This window comes from Empidonax traillii, unplaced genomic scaffold, assembly GCF_003031625.1.
Source record: "Empidonax traillii isolate 1590-97213 ecotype Southwest subspecies unplaced genomic scaffold, ASM303162v1 scaffold93:size1158651, whole genome shotgun sequence".
NCBI lineage: Eukaryota > Metazoa > Chordata > Aves > Passeriformes > Tyrannidae > Empidonax > Empidonax traillii.
This window is the reverse complement of record NW_020955286.1, coordinates 219,090-242,852: the sequence shown is the minus strand read 5'-3', so window position 1 is coordinate 242,852 and position 23,763 is coordinate 219,090. Positions and strand designations below refer to the sequence as shown.

Genomic DNA, 23,763 nt, shown 5'->3' with positions numbered 1-23,763 from the left:
ACTGCACGGACACCGCGCACACCCCGCACGGCCCATGACGAGTGCACCGCGGCTGCTCCCCGCCGCCATCTTTGGAGTGGCGGATGGGCGGTGCCCACCCCCGCTTCCGGGGGCGGCGGCGGCGCGCGCGGGCCGGCGCTGGGCGGCGGGGGCGGGCGGGACATGGGACCTTAGAGGGGCGGCGGAGCGCGGCACGGCCCGGCTCGGCTCGGCTCGGCGGGAAGGAGCGGCGGCGGTGCCGGGAGGTATGCGGCGGGGCGGGCTTTGGTAGCTCGCAGCGTCCCGCACGAGGCGGCAGCCTGGCGGGTCCGGTCTTTGGCAGCTTTCCTGCCGCGTAGCGCCCTGAGCCGGGCGGGCGGGGGCCTCTGTGGGGCGAGGCGGTCCCGGCCCGGCCGCGCTGCCCCGCGCTTGTCGGCCGGTCTCGGCTGCGCGGGTTAAGGGGGTGACTGGAATGCGGCGGGGCCGGGGGCGGGCCCGGGCCCCCCGAGCCTCCGCCTGAGCCGTGGGCTGCGGCCGTCCCCTCGTGTGCGGAGAGGCCTGCCGCGTCCAGGTGGTTTTTATTTGCTTGACGAGAGACCGTGAATTGAGCTGTTGATAGGATACAGGAGAAAACCCACCCATTGCTGCCTCGTCTTAAACATTTATTGTGCCTGCTTTCCTTTGGACTCAGCGGTAAGATGTTGTAGTGGTATGTATTAACCAAAAAACACGGAACGTAGCCTGTGTTTTTATGCTTCCCTCAGCTGTAGGTCTCGATGCCTTTGGCGCTTCTGGGAAGCTAATGAAGAGTCAGCTTTCTTTTTCATTTTTGTTCTCCTCCTTTTGCTTTGTTTCACATCACGACGGTTATCAAATCAATACACATGATTTGATAACCTAAGTAAATAAGCTTAAGAAACTTTGGAAACTTCTTTATGCAACTTTTCCAGCTATTTACCTTCCTCTTTTTTACTCCCTGAAGAAGGGCAGTAGATGGTCAGTGTTCAGAAGTGAGGGTGCTGTTTTACTTCCCCCTCATAAACAAACCCGGTCCTGTGCTGTAGAGAGAACAGCTATGTAGGGAGGTGTATAGGGACAAAGGGATAGCCTCCTATGGTGTCGATTGATTGATTGAATTGAGCAGTTAATTGCTTACTGACATTCTAGTAACAAGTGCCCGACCTCTGCTCTGCAGTTTTTGAACTAGGTTATTATACAACACAGTTTGTGTCATTAGAAGAAATGAAATCTGTTGCTGTCTATATGTGGATCAAAGTTTGACTGTAAATTTCTGTTGGCCCGTAACTAATTTGGAGGATGTTTCATGAGGCTTTCCGAGGAACAAAAATGAATTGTTGAGACGAGCATAGAACTGGATACACTGCACAGAGGAGGTGGCATTGCTCACGCCTGTTCTTTGTGCTATCGCTTCTGTGCAGTGTGTTCAGGAAGCTGATAAGAGAAAGCAGGAAGCATGCAGAGTAGTGTCCTGTTCTTGGGCCCTGGCCTCTTCCCCCAGGGTCACAGATGCTTTATTCATTTATCTTGTAGGCATAATCATGTAGAGGAGTACATTCTGGTGCTGATACCTTGTGTTACCTGCATTATCTGGGCTGAATTTTAGCTAAGAAGTAGGATAATTGCTTGTGTTAAGGAGGGTTTAAAAAAAAAAAAACCAAAACAACAAAACAATAACTACATCAGTGATACGATGAATTTGAAAGAACAAAAGCCTCCAACTCTAAACACCGAGGTTTAGGGTTGTAAACTGTTTTTGATCTGTGTGAGCATGTACAGACATTTCATAATTAACATTCACATTTCTAAGAATATTGTTTCATGAATTTTTCTGTCTTTTGGTGAAGCAAACAGTTTGCTTTGTAAGTGAAGGCACTGAGAGCATCCACAGTCACCTGAACCTGTACCAATTCACTGATGGCTAAAAATGCAACTCAAGGGATTCTGGCTTTCAGTCAGTTGGTGCAACAACAGGGTTGTGCCATCACCTAGCTCCTACTTTTGTGGTAAAAAGGCACAGGATGCATTTCTCAATCGTACTTTTAGATGGTACTGGATAGTAGCTATTCTTTTTTTCCTTGGTATGCACATGAAACATCTCATGAAAGAATTAGTGAATTGGGAATTGTAGGGGTTTTGGTATTCTTACTAGTGCCTAATGTTAAAAGTGTAGAGTACAAGTACTACTTTCTCTTTCTTCTGAAGTGAAGAGAGAGTCAAATATTGTTATTCGGAAATAGGAAGGGTATGATTCTTTGATATCATGAATTTATAAAAATGAGTAACGTTAATAAGCCTTATGGTTTTGGTATTAAAGAGATAATCTACCAACTTTCAGTTCTCACAGCTATTGTCTTCTATGGCCAAAAGTATTATGTTGGTTTCTTCTTCTCTCACTTTACTTCCTACTCACAAGAAAATTGTGAATGCCTTACTTATTCTCCCTTTATGGAACCAAGGCACAGTCTGCTGTGTGTTATTGGTGTTACCAAAATATCTTCAGCAGAAAAAAAATCCAAACCTGCAACAATTAAACATTTTTCTTTAGCTTTTAGTTTAGAGTTATCAGTAAAGGAGGAAGAAAATTTTGTGATATTGATTAGAAGCATATCTTCCTACCAAAGGGGCTTGGTTCAAGTAGAGGACCCTCAGATGGGGGAATAAGGGATCAATTTATGATATGTAGCAAATGTGATGGATATATGACAAATTTCTGAAAGATATTCTCCTTGTCAGAGGCACAAAATTACTGCTTGTTGCAGATCTCCAGCCAGAGATGCAGGGCAACAATCTTATTATTCAAGATGGGTTTGTGAAAGTGCAAGCAATCAATTTATTTGTCTGATGCAAGTTGACTAGTCACTTTTGACAGCTTGTTCCTGTCCATAGTCTTTTACAGACAGGGCCTGTATAACTGGAGTTCATCAAGCACTTTATTAGGTCTTGTGGTGCCCTGCAGTTAATTTACATTCATAAAGACCAGTAAGGGTTTTGAGTGCTTTGGATAGCACAGCCTGAATGTGCCACGACTATCATAAAGAAAGGAAGTTTTCTTTTTTCCTGGAGCTAATGAGCATTAGAATTGTTTCTCAACTAGTACTGAATTAAAACATGTTCAAACAGCATGTAAATTGTCTAGTATGGGTTATAATACCTTGGAACTGTCTTATAAGCCTAAGAAGATTATTGGTATTGAAGAAGTCTTGAAAAGACTCTGCACCTCACTGTTGTAATGGCTTTTGAAACTCGTTTACATTGGAAACTGAGTGTGTTGGCATAAATAGCTGGCTTCCAGTTTGCAAGTAATTCTGAATGAAAATGAAAACACTTGAAGGAAAACCCTTAGTGGTGCAGAGGACTGTCTTAGACCAGTGAGAGGGACAACAAAAAAAATTCTCATGTTAATTTTTTACTGTGTAATCTGTGAAGGTGAGTGGCAAAGATGAATTATGTTGTTGCTGGCTGCATAAAACAGTACTTGGATCTTGAAGGTCTGTCGATTCAGATGCTTTTTCTCCCCCCAAAGTTTTTAATTTGCCTGTTGTCAGGAAACCATTCAGTGAGCTGCTGTTGGATGAAGTGATACTGCCTTGGCTTTCTGGTCACAGGCAGATATTTAGACTTGAAGATGTGTACATACAGACAGTAGGTCACTGTGGGTATTGCTAACACCGAATTTGCTGCTATTGCACTATGAATGTTAGGGCTTGGCAGGTGTTAGCTCTCAGTTCAATAGTTGGAGCTGGGACAGAACTCTCATTCAGCACTTGTGACTGATCCACCTGAAATGTGGCCACGTGACCAATGCTTTTCCCAAGCAAAAATTTGCCCTGTCTTCTCCCAAGACCACCCTACTGCTGATATAGACATAACCATAGCTGACATCACTCTGTGTCACTCTCCAGTTTTTTCAAATTAAACAAAGAGCCTACTAAAATGCTTCAGCTGTTATATGGGTGTGTTGATAAACCAAATTAAGATCTCTAAGCCAGTGATGCTTTAAATGGATCTGGCACCATACTAAAATCAGCCCAAAAGTGCTTATAATGTCCCTCATTCGTTTGCAGGAAATATCTTGAGGCTTTAAACAGTTCTTTCTTTGCTTTCTTTTCCTCAGTCATCTCCAACTTCACATAGGAGAATGAAAGTTTTTTCCTGGTTTTTAGAGGCATGACTTAATGCAGAGCAAGCGGAAAAAATGTATGTGCAGATATAAATGTATTTTCTTTTACCTCACTGTTCCTTTTGTCCAAGAGATAGAAGTAACTTCAGCCTAAACCATCCTTAGCTGGCTTGGGCAGTAATACCATAAATTTAAAATGCATTATAATGGTGAGCTTATGGGGTAGCTTAGCCTAAAAGGACTTATGAAGAGCTAATATCATGGTTGGAATTGAGATTTCAAGGAACTTTTTATGCCCTCAAAATCTCCAAAATAAAACATGGCAAAAACTCAGATTCTTATGATTCACAGGCAATGCATTTATTTCCTTGTTGCTCTTGTTTCTCAATGAACCTTCCTTTTCTTTTTTTTTTTTTCATACGGCAGTGAGAGTTATGATAATGAGTGTATTGTAGTCTTAAATTTCCTGGTAGAAAAGTTTCATGAGGCCCATTACTTCACGAAGATGTGTTTTTGTAGCAAAATCAGTTTTGCGTAGGCTCTGGGTGCCAGGCCTTCCTATGTAAAGGGCAGAGGGGGAGTTGTACTGAAATGTGTTTAACTTTAATCCATGCAGGTTGGTAACTGAATAAATACTACAGAATACTTTTTGATAATGAAAAGTAAATACAGCTGACATCACATCCTTCTTCAAAGGAGTTTTACTTTGCATTTAGGTACATTAGTTACTTGTTTAAAACTTGCCAGTCTAGAGAGAAAATAAACTAAAATAGCAGAGTGTTGTTCCACTGTAATTTTGAAGTCTTGTTTTAGGCTGTCTTTTTTTTTACATTAGTTACACTGTGGCTAGGATTTTTAAAATGGAGGGAGAGGAAAAGCCAAGAAAATAGGCATTGAACATAAATTTTAAAATAAATGCTTGCCTTGGCAATTATCATAATAAAAATACATGCTAGGTACACTTTAGCCATATCAAGTTTTTCTCTCTGTATATTTTGTCTTTGTTGAGTAATCCTAATGTCTTGGATACAAAATCATTTTGTTATATGCCATTAACTTAAGAGCTGGATACCTCAATGGGTGCTTCAATTCCTTGGCATAAAGATGGAGGAATGAGTATCCTTTATGTATGTGTGCTCTGTTCTGTTGGAATAGCTGAGTTATTTCAATACAAATGGCATCATCTTGGGTGTTCTAACTTCTTTAGAGGTATGTGCCTTTATTGCAAGATATTATGTTCAGCTATTCCAATTAGGCATGCAACTATCAAGTGTGTATTTACATCTCTGGAAATGAGGTTTTTTGGAAATGTTTGGTTTCTTTTAAATTACTGTTGTGTGCTTTTTTGAATGTTTTAAACTGCCGTATGGTGAGAAGTCTTTTTACTGCCTAGGAAATGTCTTTTTCTATTCTGCCCTTTGGCACTAATTGCCTCTGCAAAGCTACTGTGCAGGTTATGTGTGGGCTTACAAAAGCAGTGCTGCAAACTAATGGGGATAAAACTGGCTTTTTGGAGTTTAACGCATTGGGTTTGGATATTCAATTTTAAACAGAAATTATAATCAAATATGAAGAGAATGCTTTCTTGAGCCTGTTTTAAGAAGGAAATACTGTTTTGTCTTGCATAGCTCTAAAGGCAATGGCTGAAAAGTGAGGGTGAGTAAGCTTGCTGGGACGTACAGAGAAAGAAAAGTTCTCTCATTGTTTTCAGTGTCATAAGACCTTTAGAAATTATCAGAAAAGACTGGGAAATAACTGTATCCTATTATCCACGATAAAAGATTGTCAGAATATTTATCTCTTAACCAAGTGTTCTGAGTGGTTTTACTTAGCTTCCTCGCACATAGGTCATTTATCTTAGCAGTTATGTGAAATATCATTTTAGATTGTGGTTTAATTTCACAAGAGGCAAAACACTACGTGTCCAGATATGAGCATCAGAAGATAAACACGTGCATACCTCAGCTTTGAGGAATCCTGGAAGTAACTTTTTTCTCTGTCTGCTGTGTGGAAGGGTTTTTTCCTCTACATCTTGCAGCTGTATTTCTTCAGCGTTAGATCAATTTTATAAACAGTTTCAAGACCAAATACCATTGATGTAAGGGGAAAGTGGGAGGAGTGCTGTGGGTTTCCATAGAACTTCTTGCTAGCTGGCAGTGGAGCTATTCAGGAAGATGTGAGCAAGCTAGGGGAACACAAAGCTTGTCTGTCAGCTGTTAGAACTGGTTTGCTGATGACACAAAGCTGGGTGGAGTAGCTGAGGCTTCAGAATACTGTGCAGCCCTTCAGAAGGACCTGGGCAGAGAAGAACTGTCTAAAATTCAACGAAGGCAAATGCAGGGTCCTGCACCTGGGGAAGAATAATCCCCTGCACCAGTACAGGCTGAGATCTGACCTGCTGGAAAGCAGCTCTGCAGAGAAGGACCTGGGGGTCCTGGTGGACAACAAGCTGTCTGTGAGCCAGCAGTGTGTCATTGTGGCCAAGAAGGTTAACAGTATCGTGGGGTGCATTAGAAGAGCAGATTGAGGGAGGTGATCTTGCCACTCTACTCAGCCCTGATGAGATCACATCTGGAGTCCTGTGTCCAGTTCTGGGTTCCTCAGAACAAGAGAGACGTGGAGTTCCTGCAGCAAGTCCAGTGGAGGGCAATAAAGATGACTGAGGGACTGGAGCATCTCTCATATGAGGAAAGGCTGAGGGAGCTGGGCATGTTCAGCCTTGAGAGATGACTGAGAGGGGACCGCATCAATGTCTATAAGTATCTGAAATTAAGGTGTAAAGAGGAAGGATCCAGGCTCTTCTCTTGATAGTGCCAAACAATAGGACGAGACAGTGCGCAGAGACTAATGCACAGGAAGTTCCATCTGAATATGAGGAAGAACTTCTATCCTGTGTAGGTGACTGTGCACTGGAAGAGACTGCCCAGGGAGGTTGTACAGTCTCCTTCACTGGAGATATTCAGAACCCTCTGAATACAATCCTGTGCAGTGTGTTTTTAGGATGACCCTGCTTGAGCAGGGAGATTGGACCAGATGACCCACTGTGGTTCCTTCCAACCTTACCCTTACTTCTGAACTTCTGTGATTTGGTTGCAAATACTTGTGTTTTCAAGCCATTGTCTAATGTCAGATACAACTTCAGACATTTTCTGGTTTAGTGTGTTACTGTTATCTTATTTGTGTCAAAAATGGATTGCTAGTTCCTCTGTCAGCTAACATAAATAGGACAAGTTGAGAGGGAATAGTTTGATAACTAACAGTACATGAAGTAGCTCTTTATGTGATTGTTATGTCTCTTCAGGTAATTACTATTGTGTTTCAGCATGGCATTATCTGTCATAGGACTTCATTAATAAAAATCACAGTTGTCAAGCCCAGGATTTAATTTAGTAGAGTATATGCAAGCAGCAGTCCTGAAGTTAATTCATAATGTCATAAGGTTGCCATCCAAGCTACACTACCTAGTGTTCTTAGTGTGGTAGTTGGAAGTGCTGACTGCTGTTGCCTTCCTTCTTTTTCAGCCATGCTGCTCTTTGTTTTTCAATGGTTTCTCCAGGAACATGTGGTTCTAATAGCACAGCACAGTGTTCTGGTAGTATTGAATAAAACACAAAACTCAGTATCTGATTAAAAAGTATACACTTCAGATTTTGAGTGCTTTGTTGACGTGAAGGTAGTAGTATTTGCAAGAAACTGTTCGAAGATGGGAGTCTTATTGCCCTTTAAAGACTTATTTTATAAACAAGTCCTTCTTATGCATTGTTTGAGAATGTTATTGTCATGCCCTTACCTCAAAAGTCAAGAAACTGTTGTATTATGTAGCATTGGCTGCAATATGGCTCTTGGGTAACTCAAACACAGCTTCTAGGGTTACATTGTACAGCCAGCAGTTGTGCTTATGCTGGTATGTGAACTTTTGGGTAGCCTGAATCCACAGCTGTAAGGGGAAGCAGGACACTTGGCTGCTGAAAAAGAAATCCCAGGTTGCTCTGAGAATACAGATGCATTTCCGGCCCTGTTCTGCAATCACAATGGGGCTCTTGAGAAGTTGTTGCGCTCTTGGGGAGCAGATGTGATACTTGTTTGAGTGTCCAAGATGAGACGTGTTCTCTGGCTCCAAGTTGCAACCCGTACTTGAATGGTGGGACCCAGGGTTTGGGAAGGCAGGCCAAGCCTTTAACAGTTACAGTTATCCAGATATTGCTTGTTCGATGCAACTATAGAATTGAAATTTCCTGCTGTTTCTGAGCATTGAGTGCAAGATCTTCATCCAGAGAACCAGCTTGATGTCGTTTTCCTGTGCTTAATGTAACTCAGTGAAAATAGGCCCTTTCCTCCCTGTCCCTGCTTTACTTGTCCTTAGCTGTGCAGATCAGCTTGAAGGACATTTCCAAATTCACAGCTGGGACTGAGCTGCCTGAAATGAACCTCATGAAAGGAGCTTAAGCCTGTGAATGAAAAGATAAGTCACTGATTATATACTTAAATTGGACTACTGCAACCAGAGCTATTAAAGGCCTTCTGTGATAATATGTTGATATTTTTTTTAAATGATGGTGAAAACTAACTTGTTTTGACAGCTACTTCAGAAAAATCTGCTAGAACCATAGTCTGAAGCTGAGGAGGTATGCTAGGTGCTAAAGGTCTTGATTTCAGTTTGCTCTTGGAGGTATGCACACTCCCCGTGAAGAGCTGTGAACAGTATCCATTCTCTAGTGACAGCTGAGTGAATCTGCATAAATTTGCCCTTCTAGGAGCAGTTACTAATGTTATGTCTTCTAAAATACTGATCTTCTAGGGAAAAATGGAACACGGTTCCATTAGTCAAGCAGAACTTTTGAGGTTATATCAATGTGTAATGTGGACTTAATTGGAAGCTACTCATGTGAAAGAGCAAGGATTAGTTTAAAGTTAAAGGGAAAATTCTTTGGGAAAAATCTTCTTATTTCTCAGCTTATATGCTATCTCATTAAAATTCTGTATAGCCAGGGAGCTGTTTTCCCATTGCTAGGAGTGCCGGATTTATTACCATTCTTCCAACAAAAATGCAGATCCTTAGCTCTGAAAAACTTGTCTCTGATAGGAATGAATTTATGGATGGGCTTGCATTTTTGTCTTGTATATTTAGGCATAGTATGGATCTCCTGTTTATAGTAAAAGTTGAATCATCATGTGTAGGGACTTTGCTCATGAAAATATTTATTATGAGAGGTAGATTTGAAAACCTTTGTTACAATTACAGACTGATAAATACTAATTAAAATTTTTGCAGATCCTTTTGCATTTGAGGGATTCACCATACCATATCAACAACTACTTCCAGAGTGTGACTGGAATCATTTTAGGTGGTGTTTTATCTATGAAAATGTTTTCCCTTCTTATGATTCTTGAAATCCCTCAATGGGAATGGAAAGAACACTTAAAACTTATGCTAGTAACTTAAAGGTCTTAATAAATTTTTTTTCTGTATTACTGGGCAAACCCATGTGCTTTTCCAACGTGGGGAAACTTGTTATTTTAAGACCTCATTTCCTGTTTGTTTTTTTTTTTTTACCTTAAAATAACAATAGAGTTTTCCAAAAATGTTTCGAAACCTAAGTCTTGGAAAGGAAATTATTGGATATACCAGTTGTTCCTGTATTTCTCTTAGCCCCTACGTTAGGTCATATCAGCTGAATAATTATTTTAGTGTCTTCTAGTCCTAACTAGGTGTTGTACTAAGCAGAATGAAATGTATAGGCTTTCATTCTTTAAACTACCTTCTGGTTTCAACCCTAAATACTGATAAAAGGATAAATCTGATGCTTAACTGGTATCTCTTATTACAGAGGGAAGATTCTCTTTAACGTGATTACTTACAAGTAATATTACCTCATCATGGAAGAACTATCACCTGAAGAGATTCAGCTGAGGGCCAACCAGGTCACTGATGAGGTAAATATTGTAGGAAGATATCTAGGATTACAATACTTGCCTGATGAAATTAGAATATCCTTTTAAAAATAGGCAGACCAGGGTATTGATTCTGCAAGGGTATAGCTGAACATTTTAAATTTTCACTTTACTTGGCTAATACTGGAGTGAAGACTACTCCTAAAAATAAGAATGAATATAAACTTCTGAATTGTAAAGTCACCTGCTTGACCAAGCACTGATCACCCAGTCCTTATTACAGAGACACAATGCAGGTTGGGTACCTGCACTATTGTTAGCATATTGATGCTTCATGACTTTCTTATTTAACTAAAACTGATTTGAATATATCTCCTTTTATAATTACTTTCCAATGGGATAAGCAAAGTACTAGCAAGGACTAAAAACCAAGGAAAAAAAACCTAATGTGCTGCAGCTATGACTGTATTGTAGCATGTATTAAATATAGACAGGGTGATGAACTTTTATATGCTCATTGCCTTACTACAATAAACTGGTAAAGAAGATTTTCAGACACTCATAGATATATATATATATATACACTATCAATGCACTCATTTTAAAATTCTCTTTCTAGTCTTTGGAAAGCACAAGGAGGATTCTTGGTTTGGCCATTGAGGTAAGGAAAAACTTTAGAATTCCCTGTGGATTTAAGTATAAGAAGCAGCATGTTAACTGTCACAAAATGATGTTAATCAGCTTTTTGTCTTTCTCAAGACACATGTCAGAAGTTGCTGCTTTAATTCAGTAGTAGAGTTGGAATGACATAAACGTCATGAATTTCACATTATGTCAGATCACAGAAGGGTTGATATTCTTTTTACCTGTTTTCCTCTTAAACAAAATGACTTAATCTCCAAATGCTACAGATCAGTTATAAAAAGTCTGTGATGGTCATTTATGGCTTTCTCACTTGTTTCTCATAACATCTTTAATTTGTCTTTTAGCTTACTTTGCCTGTGAACAGTGTGAAAATGTCTCATTTTGAGGACAGTAGTGCTTTGTTGGGTGGGGTAATAGAGAATAGGGCTGCTTTTGCTTCTAAACAGAAGTAATTCTACATACACCTTACAATCTGTTAATCAGTTTTAACTTTAAAGATAAGATTGACAAAACTCTCAACACCCTTGTACGTGACTTGAACCAAATCTATATGTTGGGTTTATCTGAGTGAAGTTGTATGAGGAATCTACTCCCCTGCACTGTTATGGCTTGCTGAAGATGCTGCTGTTACCAGTGAGGCATTGGAATAGCATAGCCTAATGAATACCTCTCTAACACAAATGTTAAGTACATGTAATGAGCCAACAATAATTTCTCTTGATATCATAGTTTGGTGATTCATTCTATGCTGCCATGACTTTGAGCCAGCAAAGAGCTGTGTTGTAGTATATTCCTCAGTGCTGATTTCTTTTGCTTTGTGTTCTGAAACTACTAGTGATGGTCTTTTCTCTTCGTGATCTCTTGTGCTGAATTCTCAAGAATGGTTATGCAGGCTTTGTCTTGCTTTCTTCTATTCTGGCTTCCAGGATTAAAGCCTTGTCAGCCCTAATTAACGGCGTAGGGATAAAGAACAAACCCAATGCCACTTCTCGAAATGAGGCACAGCTAGGTCTGCCTTTTTAGCTTGACATTGTCATAGTTCAATCTGATTATTACAATACATTTTACCTCTTTTTTTAATGTAAAAAAAAAAGAGCCAAACCCTCACAAAAGCACTACTAAGTGAGATAGGCTGATAAGCAGCTCACCTGTTTCACTAACATACGATCTAATTTGAAACTTGGAATAGCTTTACTATAGAACTTATTTCTAGCACAGTGTTTTATTATAAACTTGGCTGGATTATCCAATTTAGTATCAAGACCTTCAGATTTTGCACTGCTGTATTGAAATCTGATTTTATATCTGCAACTGAATTTCTCTCTGCAGTCCCAGGATGTTGGCATCAAAACTATTACCATGCTAGATGAACAAGGAGGTAAGTTCTTCCTTCTTCCTCTCTAACACTGAGTCATTATTATGACTGTAAGAAAAAGATCATCATTCAAGAACTGTTGGTGAAACCTAAGGCTTATTAAAGACTACTTATGTGAAAATGTGATTTGTGAGTTGGTTTTTCACAAATGTTTGTAGTATTTAAAAGAGGTTTTTAAGTAGTTCAGAGATAATGTTAGTTACAATGTAATACAGAAGCTGCTTCTTTCCATCATCTCATGAATGTAATTGTGTGCATTTATTTTAAAAGTGCTACTCTAAGGATAGGGAATATATTTTTCATGTATTAAGCAAAATTTATCACTTAATATTTATCTTTAAAAAAAAATCCTAGATGGCAGGAAAGAAAAAAGGTTATGGTCTTACTATAAATATAGAACTGAAACTTCTAAGTTCCTGCTTGAAAGCAATGTTAAAGATAACACCCTCATCTTCCCCCAATTCGTGTTTATTCAGGTTACTTGTTTCTTTCCTAGAACAACTAAATCGCATAGAAGAAGGCATGGACCAGATAAATAAGGACATGAGAGAAGCTGAAAAGACACTGACAGAGCTCAACAAATGTTGTGGGCTCTGTGTCTGTCCTTGTAACAGGTCAGTTATATTGGTACTTGGGTCTGAACTTGTAGAATACTCCCAGTAGCTGCTGTACTGGGAGATGTTCACTAATAAAACAACTAAGTAAAAAATACTAGCAAAGTTGATCATTTTGGTTTGTAGAGCTGCATCCTTTTAAAGTTGTATAAGAGTAGCTAAAGCTTACTTGCATCTAACCACATGTTGTGCCCCTTTCCCTGTAAATATAGCTGCTGTATAACAACCTCCACAGTTGTGCCTTAATCTCCTTAAAGCTGATATTTAGTAGAATACTGTCAGTGTCCATACAGATGAGACCAAGTAGGACTGCAAATAAATATATAAGTGCCTGTCTCTGAGAAATTTGACTCCAAAAATCTTTTTATCACAAAAGCACTTTTGGACTAACTTACAAGCAAGAAAACTTACGTTTTGGGGAAGGAAAGTGATACTGGTTCTCTAGGCATTTAAAAAATATTCATGCTTTAGGGAGGGTGAGAGTAGGAAAAGACATTGGTGTTAAAGCTTTAATCTTCTCAATAATGGCTATATAAACTCTTGCAGACCTGTTTTGCAGTAGCTTCGTAATATCAGCGTTATGGCTACCACATCCAAGTCAGCTGAGTAATCTAATCTTGTATGGCACTTGATTTGTACTTTTAAACACCTGAACAGCCTGAACAATGATCAGAATTGTTTTTTGAAGGTGTGCTAGCTTTACCTGTAAGCAGCGTGTCAAATTGTTTTGAGTGAATTGGATATGACCATATTTCTGCCAAATGAAGGAGAAATAAATTATTTTGAGTGTGGTAACTGAAATAATTGTGTATTTGTTGTTTCTTGCTCTTTAGCATGAGCAAAAAAATACTATTCAACTGAGGCAGCAGAAGTTTAGATAGAAATTCCTTGGAGTAGCTGAGTCTGGTTATCTAGCAGAATACTTTGAGGATCATTTTGTATAGATATGAATGTGGCTTTTAAGACTGAAATCTTAGAGGTTGAAGCCCTTGAAAAGACAGATATTTCTGTCCTGACCTCTGGATAGATGTGCTTCCTGCTTTATATTGGTTGGATCACGCTGGTGGACTTTGAGCATTTTGACACACTCAGTCTTTGTTTTCTGTAGTTGATAGTCTTATTTCACTGAAGCTAAGCAGCTTATTGACACTGAGCAAGCTTAGAATTTGTGAACTCTTGTGGCACTCCAAGTACACAGATAACAAGAAAAGAAATAGAGTTGTGTACCAAATGGGCAGTAATGTGCAGAAAAAAAAAAATCTACCAGATAACTAGAGGGCAGTGCAGAAGAAGAAACAGTGAGTGTCTTTAATATATCTACTGGTACGTCAGTCTTTGTGTCAACACCGGAATTGTTTGTCAACCAGTTATCTCCAAAGCTTTTCATTTTTTTTTTCATAACCATAAAGCTAAATCAGAACACTTGGTGAATTAAATATTGCTTTTCTCCTAGGCTTAGGTTATGTATAAAACTTTCTAAAAGCACAATACTGGCAGTACTGTTCCACGATCTATGTACTAATAACAAGTTGCCTGTTTGTTGGTCTTTACTATTCTTTCTTCTCCGTTCTTTCCTCCATTCTCTCCTAACACTGACACTTGCTTTCTAAAAATGAAGACTAGGATCAGAAGCTGTATTCACTTAAACTGGTGAAAGTGGATTTTAGGACAAGGTCAGTCTTAGTAGTGTAGATGCATATTTAACCAGCTGTCTGAAGTGATGCTTCTGTTGTCTTTTTGCTTGCATGTGCATGATGTCTGTCTGCATGCAGGTCTCCTTGTGACTGTGATGTATTGTAATACTGATGTGAATAGAAAAACATCCATTACTACAGAGTAGTAGTTGTGGAAATGGTGAACAACTGCTTGAACCTTTGCTGGTATGGAAAATTGTATAAATAGCCTTAGTTTTAAAGAAATGAAACATGAGAGAAGTGAACATTTGAAATGTTCAATTGAATTTGAAAAACAGCTCTTAAAAACAGGTGGTGAGAAGTTTTGTTCTTAACTGGCTTAGTTTGTACAATGCTGTTTGTAGCTATCTCCTTCAGATGTGAAACTAGTTTTCAGGCCACTTGTTTTTTACTAGTAATGTCCTTACAGTTGCCTCTGAGACCTAAGACTTTGCTTATCCAGAAGCAAATCATACAGAATTCTCCTGCTGTTGTGCCTTTAGTATAAAAGAGATTAAAATATAATGCTCAATCTAGTTGCTGTAAGCCTAAAGAGATCTTTAAGCCTGTGTATGTACAAAGAGCTAGAATTGACTAGTTTAGGTTTCTTTAGGGTTTTGTTAGGTGCAGCCACTCTCATTGTGATCTGAGGAGTGATTCCATTTCTTCCCCTTCATGTATTTATTCTAGATTACTTTTTGTAGTATCTGACCTATGAAACACAATTTCCCATTTCAAATACATAAATGTCAGTAGAATTAGGGGGATATTTCCTCATTGCAGCTAATTTCACAATACTTCAAATGTATAACATCTGAGCTACTGAAAGGCACTGTATCTGTAGAAATTGATTACCTCTAACTGTAAAGTTAGATGTACTGAAAGACAATACAGATTTCCCTCCATGGGCTTTTAAAAAAGCAGAAAAGTGGCAGTGGAATCTGGATTTTCTATCTTAAACCTGGAAATGACAGAAAACAAGGTGAACGTGAGAATATTCTTCTCAAAATATGTTGTTTAGAGTTCATGAGAACTGACCCCAATTTAGATCAGGGGGTTTTTTGTTATATTTTTTTCCCCTCTTGCTTTTGTGGCTGTGTGATTCCTGAGATTGCTTCATGTCAGTGTGCTTTTAATTTTATTTTTTTCTTATGAATTACATGATAAAAGTGTAATGGTAAGTTGTTTTAATTTAATGGAGTTAGTACAGTTGAATTGCATAATGAATTAGCTATTTAAATATGATTACTGTTATTTTATAATCAAAATTACCCTGAGAAACATTAAAAAGAAAGACTTGGCAACAGAAAATATTTGATAAAAACCTGTAATGATTAATGGTTTTCTTGCATAGTGTAGCTGTTTGTGTTTGAGGAAGTTTTTTCATTCATCCCCGTTTCTTCCTGAAAAGTAACCAATCATGATTGGTTATACTAATGCCTGCTGTAAGTGCAACTTTATCTTATGACTTGTAAGCCTTCCTGCTACTGTCATAAGCTTCTGTCTTCCAGTGAAGTACATTAATTCTTGTGTTAAAGGTTAAGATCACAGTAATCGCTGTCCTTAAAATAACTCAGTTGTGTTCGTTCTATCAAGATACAAGAAATTGTATTATATAGATGAGGCTTTACCCATACAAAACTAAATCTCTTTAAGGCACAAGACAAATGTTTCTGAAAACCCTAGATTAATACTGAATTTCAGTCAGGAAGCCATATTTCTGAGGTAGTCATTCAGATTTCTTATCTTCATCTTTCTGGAGTAGGACGAAGAACTTTGAGGCCAGCAAGGCGTATAGAGCAACCTGGGGAGATGGAACAGAGAACTCTGCAGATCATGTGATATCCATGCAACCAAGAAGTATAAACCGGCAGCAGCCTCAGACTTCTGGAGGACCAAGTGGTGGATATATTACAAGGTTTGCTTGTTCATATTCCTTAATCTGGAAAGCAGAAATCATAAATTAGCAGTTGTCAGCTTCTTTCAGATGCATTTTAGGTAAAGTTGTTAAATAGTAAGTTGGAGGAGTTGTTACAGCTTGGAGAGGAGATGGCAGACACCTATGCTGTCAGTCTTGTAGTGCTTATCTTAAGCTTTTTTTTTTCATAATGGTGACATTGTAAGTCTGTGTCTAGATATGAGGACTATAGAGCTTAGTGCTCAGTTATTTAGAGGACTGTTCAAAAAAAAGGGACTCTTAGTCATAAAGTATATTTGAGATAAACTCATGTTTTAAAATTCCTCTGTTAGCTATTATTTTAATTTTTAAGGCTATTTTAGTAATAGTGGCTAGCTTAGCATGTCTTTTTTGGTAGATGCTTGCTTGGAATGCAAGGGGCATCGAAAAGGGAAAAACATACCTTGGCTTGAATACATTGTGCAACAAACAAGTCCTATTAGAGTAACTCTAGAGTAAAGCAAGTTCTTGATTCTTGAAACTTTACCTTTATTACAGAATAACAAATGATGCCAGAGAAGACGAAATGGATGAAAATCTTGCTCAAGTGGGAAACATTCTTGGGAATTTGAAAAACATGGCTTTGGATATGGGCAATGAGATTGATGCCCAGAATAAACAAATAGACCGGATAAATGTAAAGGTAAGTGTCAAAGGTGTTCTCTGCTTTCAGCTTAGAGGTTGTAACTGAGAAGTTACCAGGAATGTGCTACTGTCCTATCTATCTGTATTTGCAGTAAATACGCATTAAGGTTGTACCATCCTTTAGCTTGAAGTGATTTGAATGGGAGATATACCTTGATGTTTGGGTAAGAAGCGGAAGATTCAAATGCTTCAGAGTGTCAGGAAACCTAAATATACAGCACAGGTTACTACTTACTCTGGAAACAAATAAACTTGAAGGGATCAAAAGGAAAAACATTTACTGGAGATATAACTGAGGGATTGTTGCTTTCAGGAAGTCTTTTATGTGATAGGGAATAAGTATTTTTAAAAATAGCAAGGTTCTTCTGGAATTTCTGAGAAGTCATTAAAATAAATAAATATAAAATAAAACAGGTAATTCATTGCCCAAATTCTTGTGGACAACTTAATATTGGGGCTGGGAAGACTTTGGAATAATGAGGTTTATAGATGCACAGGGATATAGTCTGCCTTCATCTGCACATGAAGTTAGTCACAGTAAATTTCTTTTTTTATTACTTTATATTACTTAAATATTAGCTTCCCCAAACAGATTAAGCATATATAGATACGTTTGGTAGAAGGGGGTGTATTTCAAAGGGCAATTTAATGAGTATGTTAGGCCTATTTTAGAAATGTCCATATTAGAAGTTCTCTTAGAGACAACCTGGTTTAGAAAGGAAATTAAAGCTTTAATTATTAGTGTATATTAAAGATTTCAAAAAGTGGAAGTGAACACCAATTCCTGTAAAATTATAGTATTAAGACAAAATGGGGAGTTAAAAAATCTCAAGGTTAAAAATCTCACTGATATGTGCAGTAGGGCTTTTAAAAGCAAGAGAAATGGTGTTTTCTCAAATATATGGAGCTAGTTTGACAAAAATGCTGGTTGTACTTGTGTCAGCATTTCAAATTTGTCTAGTAATTAAGGGGTTGTTGTATTAATAAGGCAAATCAACATGATTCTATGGAGGATGCTTCAACTGTCTTCTACTGTTCTTGAAACTGTAGATCTGATTATCAGGTAAAAAAAGTCAAACATTTTAGAGTACACTAGAATATTCCTTGGAGTTTAAAATTAGGTGAGAAATTCTGACAACTTATAAAGCAGACTGAAAATTGCCTGGTCAAATAAACTGCAAGTGATAATTACTATTTTTAGCAATAGTATTTCTAGTAGATTAAAGCACCTGGTTTTGGCCTGATGCTCTTTTGTTTTTGTGGTCTGAATAAATCTTGCTCATCAAGTCTTACTAGTTCTTAAAATATGATGTATACAAGTTAGAATTGCTTTACAGAACACAATGAAAATGAAAGTGCAATTCCTGGCATTGAGACTGGCAGCCTGTCTCAGGATAATTAAATTAATCCTTTTCGTTGATAACTTCTTTTAATCTAGTGAACAGTATGAAACCCAGTCAAAATGTTGAGTGTAAATCTCCAAAGTGTACAGTATCATATAAAGAAACAAAAAGCAATATTAAGCTTAACTTCAGAACAGAGTTGATGCTTCTTTTTTTTTTTTTCTTTTTTAAATTCTAACTAATTTGTAAAATATATAGACTTGACTGGGTGACTTTTGGTAGTCTGCAATGGTATGCAGGACTTCTAATCTGAATAAACCTGTAATGAAACTTTTGTTGTTGGCTTTTTCTTAGAAGCAGATCTAGTTAGATCTGTGTGTTTTTGAAGTGTTGTTAATAGGTTAGAATCTCACTTGTCCATAGTAGATTCTTGCCCCTCCCTCTACCCTTGACCTGAAAGGCAGGAAGGAGAGAAAAGGAGGGAAGGACTTGAACTGCAGGTGTCCTCTTCCCAGCCCTTTGCAGTATGAAGTTGTGAAATAGCTAATACTTGGCACAGGTAGAACTTTTTAGGAGTTCCTCTAATGATGAGGACATTTCCCCACTGCAGGCTGGATAACTGGGGAATTATTTCAAAGCTCCTTGTCATACCTTTCAATAAAACTGTATTTTGACACTTGTTCCACCTAGATGTTGTGAGCTGATTTTTGATGCTTTACGGTAGTAAAACAATAATAATATAAAGAGCTTTTTTGTACAAATACCATATGCTTATGACAGTAGGACATTGGAGGGTGTGTGAATGAAAACCAGGGCTTTGCACTAAGCAAAATAATTCTGACTTTATGCCCATAGGTCTACTTTTGACTATTACTTCTAGTTCAGAGTAACTTTGTTGCTCTGTAGAGGTCCTTAAGATGTTCAAAGACTTGGAGAGAGGGAATTTTTATCTGCTCATTTTGTTAGTATTGTTCCTGACCAGCTGAGGCAAGCTGCTATGTTTTGAAAGTCTACAGCTAAGGAGTAAAAACTATTTCTCCTGATTTTGTTTCTCCCAAAATTGACAGCATATGCTGGCTTCCCTTCTGTCTGCCACAGTGATAATACATTGGAATTCAGAAGTTCGTGTCAGTTTGAATTTTTAAACTGTTTTGCATGGAGTTTGCAAATGACGTATGAATTTCTCTCTTTCAGGCCGATACAAACAGAGAACGCATTGAGCAAGCCAACATCAGAGCCAAGAAATTAATTGACAATTAAAGCCTGCAGTCATTGTTCAATGACACTCTCTCTCCAGCTGCAAACCACCATATTCATGGATCTGTGAAACTTCTATTCTTTAATAAGAGGGGCTGGGAAAAATGAAGCAGTACACTTTCTATAGTAATTAATTTTCCCTTATTGCTTCATGTAAACATGGCTTTGACTCAAAGAAAGCAGCCAGCTTCCTTCTACTCATCTGCCTTCACTTCCTCTATACTGCTCAGGGCTAAAAGTATTGGGGGCTTTGAGAATCTTCCTGCATGTTTTATTCCTCCTCCCAGTTTTTTTTTTGTTTTGTTTTTTTTTTTTAATTTTTTAAAAAAATGTCTTGCACCGAAAATACAGTCCTTTTATTGAAGTTGAACAAGCAGGGTAACCTGAATTCACAGTTGTGGAAAGTTGGAGAGGGCACTTTGCACTGTCTAAAATACCTCATAAGTTGAGTGTCTTCACTAAAATAGGGACTTGGTGAATATTGTCTAACTTGTATCTCTAGCATGCTAACCATAGCTTTACAATCCAAACCACATGATTGGTTTGGGGTTGAGTTTGTGGATCACAAAATTGAAGAGGCCCATTACTTACAGCTTGTGGGTTGAGGGCTTTAAAACACTTCCTAACCACACGAACTTGAAGGTAATGGTAACTGGAGGGATAAAGAGGTTTCCTGTAAATTGGCATCACTTTGGAGGCCATGACTAGGAAATCATGCTGCATTGTTCTGATATTTGTTGTGTGTATATATATATATGCCTGATCTAAACCCTGTGCACACGTGAGTAGAAGAAAATAAAACTTATCTCCCTAAAGTATTTATTTGATGGAAATTTTTACACCCCTCATCTGAAAGTTAACCAGTAAGCGTTTGAATGATGCATCTTAACCAGAAAAAACTGAGTAGAAAAGCATGCAGATCTCTTGCATCCCATATCTTATTCTCTTTTGGCCAGTTTTCACTGGAGTTCAGTTTATGCCTTTCTCCAGTGCAAAATAGTGACTGAAATCTGGTGCAGAGTTTGCTTGTCAGCAGTGACTTTGAGAGTACATTTTAAACCTATCAAAACCGGAAAAACTTATTATGTAACTTCTTTGTCACAGGTCTGGAGGAAGAAGTAGCTATTTATGAACTGTATGCTAGTTCTAAATAAACTAGTTCTAAATAGATTCGTGACTGGTTTATTATTGCAGATATTGGGACTGGCAATTGGAAATATATGTCCAAGTTACTTGCAACTAAAATGTTCCTGTTCTGTTGCAGAATAGAGGAGTTTCTGACCAGGTGAGGTAAAGCTCTTTCCTATGAAGAAAAATGTTTTGGTTTTACTGTAATATAATTAGATTTATATCCAGCATTTTTCTTTAAATCTTTGTAGTAGTTAAATTGCAAATGGCTTATATAATTTTAACTCCACCCAGCAATATACTATGCCTGTTTTAAAGCTGAAAATTATGCTTTGGAGTAACCTACGATACTTAGTGTTGGATGGCAAAAATCTTCAAATTGATTATAATTAAAACTAATAGCATTATGGGGTGTTTTTTGGGGAGGACAGTGTACAAGTATCCTCTAGCCCCTAATAATGAATCCTAGGGCTAGAGATGACACTAATCCATTGAAATGCTTAGACAGTGTTAGGGATGTTGTTTTCTTTTTAGCAGAAATACATGCAGTACTAGTGGTATATTTTCAGTTCACTCCCACCAGAACTTGATATTTAAAGAAAAAAACCAAAATCAGCAACCACACACACGCAAAACTCAACAAAAACCTAACCAAACAAAACAGAAAAACCTAAATGACTGACCAAAGGATGAAACAACTACATGTACTATAAATAGGCCAGTGGCAGTTTGCCCTATGTGAATAAGGTAAAGTCATTTTTAGGGCATTAGATACTTCAGTACTGTGGGTTGGCTCCTGTCTAGCTTCCAGTAATTGTTGGAAAGCCAATGAATTTCAAAAGCTCACTAGTTGCCCAATTAGTAAATGAAGATTATATGCTTAAAAACACAAGTAGCAAAGAAGTACTTTTAAGAACATGGCATAGTAAACTTCAAACAACCACCTGCATAAGAAAGTATAGGGAATTTGGATGAGCTTTTTTTCCTTCTTACAAATTTCAGGTTAACTGAAGGATTATTTGCTGCTAGTTGTGAAAGCAAAGTATACATTATTTAATTGTCTTCTTGGAACAGAAGACTGAAGTTGGTTACCTTTAGTCTGCTTACACAACGCAAACCTGCTCTGTAGAATTTAACATTCCAAATATTGGAATGTTTTTCTCCCTTGCCACTACAAGTCCATATTCTTGACTTGCCTGAGCTCTAACAACAAATTAACACGCTGTCTGACAGAATGCTGTGATGGGTATATCAGCATTGTAATATTGCAATGAATACCACACAAGGAAATAATTTCTGAGACTCTGAGCTTGAGTATTTGTGGAGCATCGATACTGTCTTCTCATCTGCAAGAGCCAAATGCGTGAGGGAGTTGGTGCCTTTAGGTTAGTGAACAACGCAGTCTGCTGCTTGGATTGTCTTACTGTTGTCTATAGAATAGATGCCTAATTTCTGTATCTATGATATGAAATCAACGCTTGTATATCTTTGTATGTCTGAATGCTATTGAGAATGAAGGCTTACAGTTTCTGCTTTTGATTGTTAAATTATATATTGTGCACAAAAAATACATACTTTTATAACTGAATGTGTTCTAAAATTATTTTCTCTTAAAAATGTCATTGTTTAGTTTCCTGTCCTTGAAAAACTTGGCAGAACTAGTTGCTACTATGCAACTAGGAAGTTTCTCTTCTATTTATTTCACAGAATAATACTAACAAAGTATAAGGTGTGGTTGGGAAGAGAGAATATTGTGATCTTTAACATTCTAGTTTGGATCCCTGTATAATCTACATCTCTGCGCTTCAAACTATGAACTGCGTCTCTCTCTTTGAAAGACTGCAATTTGACATGGGTGTATACTTCAGGATGATAAAGAAACAAAAAAAAACTTTAAAACTTTCCAGTCAAGTATCAGTAACAGATGCCTAGCAAATACATAGTCCAATAGGTAAAATCTAGGGATTTAACCTCCCACCAATGCAATTTCACTTGTGAGGCAATTTAATTTGTATTTTCTCTAATATGTAGAGCCTCAGATTCCCACAATGGTCTTAAAGGGGAGGTGTGCTGGGAAGTACAGACTTTTGTTGACTTGCAGCAGTTCTGAGCTGCAAGAGAGAGTAGCCTACCTGGGAAGGGCTTGGAACAAGTACTTCTAATATAGTATATTACTAATGTAGGAACAGCCTGCTTTTGTAACTATTCTGAGCAGGCAGCTCGTATCCCAGGGGTACACTTAAATGGCAATAATTGGTAAATTCAAGCTAGTCTATGCCTTGATGAAAGACCAATCTTCTTAACACAGCAATAGCTATAGTATGAATTGCTGCTTGTGCAGCTACCTCCAGAACTTACCTCTGTGAAGGCCATATGATGAAACAATTCACTGTTTACATGATGCAGTCACTAAGTTGCTAGTTCACCTTTGCTGCACTTGAAGCAGTGCAGTGTCTAAATGCTGTTTGAATAGATGGATGATGTATGTCTTACTGAAATGGAAAACTGGCGAGCCAAAGGTCTGAAATAAAATACATGAATGGTTTATTCTGTTAACTAGGGTAGCATCTTTTACTTCAGTCATTCCAAGGCTATGAAACTGCAAGTGTAATTGTGCATTGAAATAAATCATTTTATAACTTCATGTGTAGAGTGGAGATGATAAGAAGGGAAAACAAACTCCCACTATAAAACTACTCTAGATAATATAGAGCATTGAAATGAATAGAACAGCATTCTACGATGTTACTTGGTTACAGTTATTCACTGCTGTGAGTTAAACATGTAAGGGTGTCAGCCAGTTCTTTTTTCCTTGAAACAGTCTTCCCCTGTTCTGGAACAACTTTTGTTAATCCAGGACTAACTCTGCTCCAATCAGTATTATACATGGTGTGTTCTCTGTTTTGCTCTATAAAAGCTTTGATAGTTGTCATAACTCCGAAGTAGCAACAAAGCCTAACAATGAGTAACTGAAAAGTTTCTAAATGTATTATAGATCACATAAAAGAAATGTTGACTTACTTTCTCAAATGCTTCCAAAAGCAGTAACACATTTTTATAGCAATGCTAACTCCATAATTTTCAACTGTTCTACCATCTCTTCTTATACCTCTT

At 37.9% G+C, this 23,763-nt stretch overlaps 1 protein-coding gene across 1 annotated transcript; it reads left to right on the top strand.

Moving 5' to 3' along the window:
• The first annotated feature begins 9,943 nt into the window (after positions 1–9,943).
• On the top strand, positions 9,944–22,237 carry SNAP23 (synaptosome associated protein 23). The gene is made up of 7 exons (XM_027881688.1): positions 9,944–10,054; positions 10,632–10,673; positions 11,987–12,035; positions 12,529–12,646; positions 16,085–16,237; positions 16,775–16,919; positions 19,459–22,237. Exons 1-7 carry the CDS (start codon positions 9,998–10,000, stop codon positions 19,522–19,524), a joined length of 630 nt encoding a protein of 209 aa, XP_027737489.1. The 5' UTR covers positions 9,944–9,997; the 3' UTR covers positions 19,525–22,237.
• The last annotated feature ends 1,526 nt before the right edge of the window (positions 22,238–23,763 follow it).